General features: G+C 48.4%; 1 protein-coding gene across 2 annotated transcripts in view; it reads right to left on the bottom strand.

Moving 5' to 3' along the window:
* Positions 1-7,005, bottom strand: part of TEC (tec protein tyrosine kinase) — a 53,252-nt gene extending 46,247 nt beyond the window's left edge. The window contains exon 1 of one of the 2 annotated variants that reach the window (XM_055723824.1): positions 6,582-7,005. In XM_055723824.1, the coding sequence (XP_055579799.1) occupies positions 6,582-6,884 (303 nt within the window). In that variant the 5' untranslated portion in view covers positions 6,885-7,005. The remainder of the gene's footprint in view (positions 1-6,581) is intronic. The other variant, XM_055723838.1, reaches the window with a different exon arrangement.
* Between the last annotated feature and the right edge of the window lie 3,176 nt (positions 7,006-10,181).

Raw genomic sequence — 10,181 nt, forward strand, 5'->3', positions numbered from 1 at the left:
CTGTGCTTGAACCACATGTATATTATTATAGGGATTAAAAATTAAAACCCAAAAACCTCTTCAAGTAGAATCCACGTTGCTGGGTACTTTCTGGAGAGATACTTGGATGAGCAAGACCTATTTTCCTGAAGTTATTGAAGCAGATCCCACAGAGTTCTACCCTAAAATCATTTGTAGAGTTCTGTTAAATCATTAAACTTCTACTTGCATTTCAGTTGCTTACTAATAAATTCTCCACATACAGGACTGAAAATCCAGGCTGTGACCTTGAAGAACTTCTTCACATACAGTGCGGCCTAAGCAACACCAAAGGACTGTAGGTTCACTCGTGTCAAAACACAATTCAGGGAAAAAAAATTCCCACTGAACCTGAAAATAAACGCAACTGAGGCAGTGCGAGGTCTTGCATTTTCCCCTTCCTCTCACTCCTGCAAGGTAATGAGCATTTTTAGCTAAGCCGCTTGCCTGCTCTCCTTGATGTCAGTTCTCAGCTGATGGGGTGTTGTTCCAAACGTTGCAAGCCAAACAGGGAGTAACAGCACTTGTCAGGTGTCACAAGACATTTATCACATTAAGGAACAGCATTCAGCTTACGCTCTCTGAGATACCATGCAATACAGTCATTAATGCTCGGTAGTACCTTGTGGTGAGTACCACTCTGGTTACTTGTGGTGAGGCATAAGGATACTACAGAAGGGGCATCACCAGAAGCTGGGCTGCCACAATCCAGTCTCATTGAGGTCAAAATGACAAGCACTAAAGATAAGACACTGCAAATGTAAGATAAGATAGTCCTTTATGGCTAGGTCTCAGGTTTTCACAGGGAATGCCTGCTTCACACTGACTTTCAGAGTTAGTTTCAGTTTAAGAGATCCAGAAAACTAACTTAACAAAATCAAGGGAATTTTGCTGCTTGCCCATGACTTCATGTTTCTAATCAGACAGCTGTAATCCCCTTCATGGTCTGAGAGAGTGTCTCGGTGGGAAAAGAGAGCTGGTGCGATGGTGGAAGAGCCGCTTGCAGCCCCTGACAGAACCACAGCCCTCCAGCCAACCCCTCACTGCCCCCACACCCTTTCACTGTGTCCTTCTCCCAGGCTGCCCCGCCGTAAAACAGACCCTCGCAGTTCATCTGAAAAACTGCAGCTGTAAATATGCCTCCTCCCACCAACTGAACCTGGTCCACTCAAGCACCACGGAGGATGAACGAGAAGTCCCCTCAGCCACAAGCCTGGTGCCAGCCTTCAGCGCTGAGGACAAGTTGGTCCTTCACAGCCTACCATGATAAAACCGAAACAGCCCAACCAGCCACAGTCTGAATGAAACAGTGGCCTGATGGGAAAAGAAAACCACATGTGGCTACATAACTAAACATATCTTAAACAAATTATGCACAAGCAAGCTGAATTGAAGTTGCACCAGCAGTTTTGAACCCCCTACTCAACACCTGAGCGCTAGATTTCTTCATGCTAAAAAAAATAATGTTATTTTAAGCATCTTTTCTGGACACAGTTTAGGTAGCAATTTCACTTCCTAAAGTATATTTAAGATTACCCATTTAGAGGGCCTCCCATGGGACAGAAAAAACAGTCCATTCAGCTCAACTCTACACGTTAAGAGCACATCCCTTGAACTGGGTCACCCAACCCAAGGTGGGGCAGGCCCCCTCTCTCCTCCTTCCACTGTGGCAATGGGGAATGGCTGCAGTTTGCAGCTTCAGCTGGGAAGAGATGCTTCTAATTGCGAGGGGGGGGGGGGGGGGGAGGGCAGGGAAACCACACAATTATTCTTTCTGCCAGGATACAGAGCTTGAGCCCATGATACAGGACATCCTGTAATTCACAGGACAAGCAGCAACCCTGCATACATTAAGAATTTGATGTATTGTGGTTATCCCACCTACCCTGTAGGCTAGCAGAGGGAACCTGACAAGAAGACTTGTGCACAGGGCTGCCTCGGACAGAATTACAACGGATACTATGTTCAGCTGAAACTAAAGGGTAGTTATCATCTGGGTCTGATGGCCAGTTATGTGGCTATTCTTTGGAGATGAGGAAAAAAAAGGGGGGAGGACCTTTTTTTGTTTAACAGGCATAAATTGTCAGGAATTGGTCCCAGTCTAACATGACAGGGGACAGACAGCATGCTCTCTAGCAGAGCAGGGTCCCAGTGTCCTGCCCAGACCCTGGTTCAGAAGGAAGAACCCCACCTCCCATATCACCCAAAGCCAGTTTCTTCTGCCCCACATTCAAGTGGGAACAAGGTCTAGATCTAAAGCATTCTTACAATTTAATCAGATCGCAGCTTGTAATAAGCACAGGGCTGAACAAAACCCCTCCTGACAGGAAACTCAGCTGTGACCTACTTGAGCATACATGAAGTTATACCCTACATGTAGCAAAGTGGTACCCATTCATACATCCTCTGATAAGAGAGAAACATGAATGGGGAAAAGCAGGAGTGCCAAGAAAGCATTCGCCCAGGTCCCAGACACCTTAGCACACTGAAATACTTTTTTTTTCTTTTTCCTGCATTTGTTTAATGTCACACAGGATTTTTACCTGACGAGCTGAAACAGGGCAGCCCGGTTTGCAGCCTGCTGCTTTACCTTGGAAGAGGGGCTGCAGCTACAATTGTGGCCAAACACTTCTCCTTCCTGTCACCACGAGCTGAGTCCTGTGGCTGCCCTCAGCAGATGGGAAACAGCTCTCGTACATACGTCAGCTGACAGACAGGCTCAGGCTCCCCCAGAGCGACTCATCTTTCTGCAGCAGGCTCCTGAACACCATCTCTCCTGCCCACAGTACCAAGCCTGGACCACACCAAGCTAGGCACGAGCTTTAGTGAACTGCCCAGAATACAGGACAGTCATTCAACTAAGACGCATCTTTTCAGCAATGTAATTTTCCTCCTATATGTTTGTGTATTGTCAAAACCAAAGACTTCTCCTAGGTGATGTCATTCTTCCTAAGACAGGTAAACCCTGCCTGTGATGGACTGACCTACTCCCAGGAGGCTTCTGCTACTCTTCCAGAGAGTTCATGATCCCCTTTGAACACACCAGCCACTTCATGGTGCTTGCAAGGAATGGGCCTCTCCTTACCCCATCCCACCTCTGTGTCTACAAATTGTAAAAACCTGCTCCCCCACCTGCAAAGCATCTCCTATGATGAGACTCATCTCCCTACACGTAAAGGGAAGTCTATCTGTTTTTCAAGGCTTTTTTTCCTCACATGGTATTTTCCCTGACTCTGAATCACAGCCCGTGCAGCTGAGCCGGGACAGGGGATGACTGAGAACTGCCGGAGCTGTAATGGCCACGGGGCAGCGGTCGATCACAAGGTTCTGCTCCCCACTTCCTCTTCTGCCACAACAGACATAATGTGTCCACCCAAACACTGGCTTCCCTCACCTACACACTGTTTCCTTTCCTAATGCTTTCTCCTTCAGAAAACACACTTAGAAAACCAGGCCAGAATCAGGAGAGCAGAATGCTCCTCTGCCTGAGGGCCAGCAGAGCAAACTGGGGATTTGCCTTTAGAAGTAACACCCTCCATTAACAAAAATACGTTTCTTGACACCTGACTGACCTTTTGTTAAAAGGCAGGTGCAATTTCACTGGTTTCTGGAGAGTTGTGCCCCAGTAACCTCTCTAATGACTAGTGCTAGCACGAGGCCCTGGCCAGGAGAATTAGGGTAAATTGCGCCAATGTCTGCAGTGAGGTGGTCTGTCATGCCACAATCGGTGTAATGAGAGTTCTTCCCTTGAGTTTCACACAAGGGAGGAAGCTATGGGTATCAGCAGGTCATTTAATGAACATCGTCACTCTAACTTCCACAGTGCGACAACTGACTGACCACTGCTGTCACTTTTTAGGCAAGGTGTTGGTATATCTGTACAAACAGATGCATTTACCTAAAAATAAAAATATCTGTAGTACAAATCTAAAAATATGTGACAGATGTCCTTCAAAAGTAAGTTCCTTGAAATATAACAACCCCACCACCTCAGGCCTTCTTCTCCATACTTCACTCTGTTCAAGTATTATACAGAGTTCCATGTCTTTTGATTTTTATACTGGTATTTTCTTCCCCTATTTCTGCAGGAGAGCCATTGTAGATGGCTACAACTGATTCGTTGGCACACACAAACTTGCCTTTTTTTAAACCACAGTTCCAAGTTCAACAGTGAAAAAGTAATAGGTTACTGACAAAAGTCAAAACCAGCAAAACTAGAAAAACATCTTAGAGGCCAATGGTTAGCAGGGGCTAAAGACACTTTTTCCGTGATCTTTGCATTGACAGCCGGAAGCACACGCTTCTATTGTCCAAGAAACAGAAAATGTTTTGCATATTTGAGATACAGATATTTGTATGAAACTTACACCATTCTGCAGCTTATCTTGTGTACCCAGTTTATGTGTACATAACACAACACAGAGGGAATTAAATCTAAAACAGGTTGCACCTACATTTGGTGGAGGGGAAGACTATTCTTGATGCTTCCAAGCAATTCTGTAGAAGCAACCACTTCCCAGTTATTTTAATTACAGGATACCAGACTATCACGGAATTTCTGTATACAATGTTGTTTCAGGGCAAGATGAAATAATATGGAGCTGATACTGCTTTATCAGCTCTAATTCATTTTTCTCCCTTTTTAGCCATTGTAGGCAGTCAGCCAGGTTACTGGATACACTGCGATGCCAAATCCACAATACTGAGCCCAGAGCTAAGAATTAAAATGTAACTTAACTTAGGACATAATTGTACATGCCTCACAATCAATGGTTTTAAAAGATGTAAAAGATTTTAAGAATTCTACGTCATCATTAAAAAAAAAAAAAGATGGTACTCCTATAAATTTTGAGGGGCTAATAAAAATCAGGTCTGGCAGCTGAGAACTAGAGTGACTTCAAACAGAGGTTTAACTGGCAGTATGTTTTAAGTCTGCGAACTCCGAATCTTTGGTTTTGATTTTCACACTCGTGAGATTATCGCATTAAAAAAAAGGAGTGCGTAACCAGGTGCCAAATATAACCACACTGCTCTGTTTTCAGTGGTTTCAGCAGGCAATCTCACATAGAAATCATTTTGTTCAAAATATTCATAATTAATGTAGAAATGTAGCAGAATGTGTAAAGAACCCTTTCACTGAGGACTAAATGCAGACACAAATGTGATTATTTCCCCATAAGATACAGTTTCTCAATAAATAAAACACAAAATAAAACCTAAAGAAATACGAAGACTGTCAGAGGAGAGTCTGAGAGCAAACGGGCTCCTCCCTGCTCTAGCCCCCTTACAAACCATAGCCACCAAAAGGCTACAAGCAGCATCCTGCCCAGGAGCTGCCTCCCCACCTACCGGAGCTGCACATGTGAAGTGGGACCCAGGCACCTAAAGGGCCAACTCTGCACAGGTGGTGCGATGCAAGCAGCACAGCCGGTGTGCTGGAAGGAAAGAGAGGCACCTCCAAAATCACTCTGGGTGCTCCCTCAAGTGTAAGTGGGAGCCTCTTGGTATGGGTGCCATTCTGATGGCCCAAAATACCCAAAACATTTATACAGCAGCTCTAAGTAACAGCCTGTCTTCCAGTTGCTGGGGGCTGATGAGAAATTAAACAATGCTGCTTCACCCTGCAGCCATGCTCTATCAACAGTAAGACAGGATAAAGCATTAGCAACATTTACTCTAAAATGAAAACAAATGCTCCAGAAGCAAGTACTCGCAAAGCACCTTTCTGTCTGCATTTCTGCTACAGTCAGGTTTTCCATCTATAAAAGCTACAGCCTCATTTAATTGACTCATAAAACAATACTGTTTCAGATCAGCGTTTGTCACAGTAAGGTACGCATCTGTCATTCCAAGCAGAGGGCTCATGGTCATGACTACACTGAAAAGCTCCGTTTACAGTTCAAGTAATTACCAGTCCTAACTCAGAGGGATGCAGAAAGGAAGCCTGTGGAAAAGCACCATGCAAATCCAGCCACCCAATGCATGAGCCACAGGCAGGCTGGACCGCAGCACTGACCACCGAGAAAGGATAACCACGCTGCGGGACGGAAAGCAGGGGGAATTATTGCAGTGGCCGAAGTCACACACCAGGCTAACTGTGCCAGAGCTGGAACTGTGTTAGTAAAGGCCAGCCGTTACATGGATATAAGGAAAGCCTCAGAGAAGTCAAGCAAATGAGGAAATACCCAGCAACTGTTACGTTTAAAATGGATTTGGCAGCCTGGGCTACGACCCCTCATATTGCACAAATTGCAAATAATTTCAGCAGAGGTTTAAAACGCGCCTTTTGTCACAGCTCCCGCTTACAGCCCCGTGCGACGCGTGGCCGTCGAGGCCGGGCCACCCCCGCTCCCGCGGCACCGCACGCCTCCCGCCGCCGAGCGCGCTCCGAGCCGCCGCCGGGCCGCGCTGCCCGGGCACAACGGCCGCCGCCCGGCGATGCTGCGGGGCCCGGGCTGGGCTGCCCGCTCGGGGCGGCCCCGGCTGGTGGCGCGCCCAGCCCGGCCCCCGCGGTGGCCTTGCGGGGACGGCCCCGCTGCTCGGCGGCCCCGGCTCTGTCTTACCTGGGCGTCCCAGCGTCCCGGCCGCCGCCGCAGAAGGAGCCCTGGCGCCGGCGGCGCGGAGGCAGGCGGAAGGAGGGAGGGAGGGAGGCACCGCACTGCCCCGCTCCGGCCCGGGAAGGCGGCGGCACCTCCTCCGCCTCCCGCCGCCCCGCCGAGCGCGGCTGCCCGCGGAGCAGCGGCGGAGGAAGCGGCGGGGGCGGCCCCTGCGCCGGAGCCCGCTCCACGCCAGCGCCGGGCTGGGCGCCCCCTTGGCTCGGGAGGGTGCGGGACGGCGAGCGGCTGAGGTAGGGAGGTGGCCCGCATCAAACAGACCCGGCGGGAGCTGCCCGGAAACGTGCCGGTGGAGTGAAAGAAAAAGGCAAATTACACAGCGCGGAGCAGGGAGCCGGCTCGCCCCAAAACCGCGCTGCACCCGTGTGCTTGGTACCGGCTGCTTGAAAATGCGCGTACCCGGCGCTTTCTCATTGCACAGCTCGGTGCAGAGCGAGCACCCGCAGCACTGCGGGAGGCGGTGGGCACGGTGCTCCCCTCCCCCGCGCCGGCTGTGCGCCCTGTGGCTGCCCCTCTAACCCCCGTCACGGCTCTGCTCCCGCCCGGGTGGCCTCCGGGGTTGCAGAACCTGCCGTCGGGCTTAACCACGAGTCACGGTCGCGTCCAGCCACCCCAAAGCCCGAACGCTCATCTGCAGCCACAATAACTGAAGGTGGGGGGTTTGCACCCATCGGGAGTCTGTGTTGAACAGACTTCAGGGTCTGCAGTAAGACGTCACACGGGCTCTCTTCTTTACCACCTTCCCTTAGCCCAACTTTACCTATAGAAACTGTCGGTCTGCAAAACTTCATTGAGAGCAAAAGAGCTCGTGAAGTTCAGCTGAAATACATCTCATGTTTCTAAGCATCAGTCTAGAGGAAAGCAAGCAGGGTCTACGCTGCTCGCGAGTTGGTTTCTTGTGACCCGTGCCGAGTAGCTGGATCAACACAGACATCTTTCTGTTCAGCTCGGAGGAAGTGACTTACAAAGTCTTTGTTTTCACTTGGGGGGATTTCCTCCAACTTACGCTTTAGGCGCTGTGGCCACATCTCCTGTGCCCATTGTGCTACTGCTGCGCCCAGGGAGTCACAGGGCTGTGTCCCCAGTGCGTGGGGCATCTCTGGTATAAACATGTGGGCAGTTTCCGTGCAGCCACTTCATGGTGACCAGTCCCACCAGCCTGCTGTCACCACCCCCCCTCCACCCTGTCCCCACACGCTTGTAGTAGCACACACTCAGGTGTCCATGCAGACCTCCTTACCCACTACCACTGATGCGGTCAGTTTTGCAAAGGAGGCGACTTTTGCTTCATTTTTCAAGCAACAGCTACTACAGCTTTCCTCACCCCATCTGCTGCTGCTGTGGCAGGAAGAAGGGACAACAAAACTGAACAGTCACTTAAGGAGGGACTTGGAATAGCTTTACTCCATAAGGTCATATTTCTGAGCTCCAGAAAGAAGTGTCATGTAGTAGAGAGCAGTTTTGCTACAATGTGACTTGGCCAGCAGCAGCTACATTACTCCTGAGCCTTCGCCCCGAGCAGCAGGAGCAGCAAAGGGATAGTAGAGCACATCTCCATGGCCAGAGGCATGTGGCTGTTGATGTGCTGAAGGTGTCCATACAACTACTGATCTAGAATTAACCCCTTCAGTGTCGATCAGTCAACTAACAGAGCATTTGTGGTGAAGGTGTGGATCACAGGGTTTTTTTCAAGCTTTACGAAGCTTGCCAGTTCTCAGTCCCCAAAATGTTCTCTCTTCCTGTCCTACTGCAATGGCAGGTAAAGACATCAGCGGGACAGTGGGATCAAAGCAACTATACAATGACACTGCTTTTGAGGACAGGGATGCCTCTGAGGGGCTGAAGAGGGTTGGTCACTGGCTGAAAGCTGGGCTCTGACTAACTGTGCTTGCCTTGACTTACAACTGCTCTAGGCTGGGTGGCAGCTGTGAGAGCAAGGAAAAGAGCTCTGTAAAGGCCAGGTGGCGAAGGATGAGGATGTGCTTAGCAGCCTCTGGAAAATTCTCTTTTACATGTACACTGAGCATGTGCACTGAGAAAAGGCTCAAATACTCTAAAAAGCTTTGGGAAAGCTTTGGGAAAGCTTTCCAAAAGCCTGTGGAAAAAGCATTGCCCATTGTTCTGTGTGGCTTCTCATGGCTTGGTGAGCTGGCCAGCACTGTACATTTGGATTTCTGCTGCACAGTTTGGGTTGCTCATGGCTGGAATGCCTTCACTCTTGAACAGAACAAGTGGTGTGATTTCAATTTGAGAGACATGCCAATCCCTGCACAGCGCCAGGGTTTTCAGAATTACGTGGGGAAGGAGTTTTCATTTTGCAAGAAGGGTTTTGTTTTCTTTCTGTACTTCATAAATATCTAAAAGTGCCCATCACCAGGGCTTCTAGTATGTCCTGATGTAATATTAAGCTTCTTTTATACATCTGTATAAATTTTACACCCAGGAGAGGGCTGAGCTTTCCATTCAGGGGAATGTTTTGGCTTCAGGATTAAAAAAAAACACAACAACTCTGCAGGAAAAGCAGCAAGTTGGAACCAGAAATTATTTAATTTCCCTAAAATTTCACATGCAGAAATGTTATGCAAACATGTGAAATGCAAAAATGAGAGGATGTTTCAGGGCTTTGATTCTGTTTCCAGAAAAGCTTGGTGTTACTTGATGTTTCCATCTTTTCTCTCCCTCCTCTTAGAAATTCAGAACCCCTGTGGACTGGGGTAACATAGCATCAATCCCACATCTGGGCTGCAGGAGCACTTGTTAACTGAGCCCCTTCCCTGGTGAATCCCTGGGGACTCAGTAAACTGAAATTCTGTAGTGATCTTGCTCCATTTTGGATTAAAGGCACTCAACTCCCAGAATGGTTGATTTTGCTCTACTGCAAAGGAAAGAACAGCAGTGAAGAATTCTTGTGGCAAACCGCCCCTCTCTAGGAGGAAGTCTCCGCATCAGGAAAGAGAGGCTGATAAAATTTCAGGCCCACATGTAGTGTAAAGTACCAAAGAGAGAAAAAAAAATACACAAGTTGGATGGCAGCTATTCATCTATTCATGCTTCATCATCTCACGATCCATATCTGTTCTTATTTGGAGTCAATGTTGTTCTTTTGGGCAAGCTCTTGAGTCCAAAAAGCCCCTTCTCTGCAATCTTTCTGGTCAGGGAGAAGCATCTCTACCAGTCCCTTGGTCACAGAGAGGCTCTTCCTCTTTCTCCTTTTCATGCCTGTCAAACCCTTTTCACCCTGTCCAGTCCTACTTCATTTCTCAGAGGCTTCTGCGAATTCAGTCACAGAGCATTTCCTCTGTTTATTTCTCTTCCCTTACTTGCTATGGGCAGAGATGACAAGCAACAGGTTTTTTCAGTCTCAGGAGGGAGCCCTGTGAATAAGAGAAAAATTGCAGTCATTCTTCATTGTCTAGTTCCCGTATCATCGAATGTGCTGCTTTTCCTTCCTCCAGAGCTTTTCCCCACTTTTGAGAGATGTGCAGGGGTATAAATCCATTGCACCACTGGAAATAACTCTAAACAGTGGGGTGTAATACAGACCTACCA

This window comes from Falco cherrug, chromosome 1, assembly GCF_023634085.1.
Source record: "Falco cherrug isolate bFalChe1 chromosome 1, bFalChe1.pri, whole genome shotgun sequence".
Lineage (NCBI taxonomy): Eukaryota > Metazoa > Chordata > Aves > Falconiformes > Falconidae > Falco > Falco cherrug.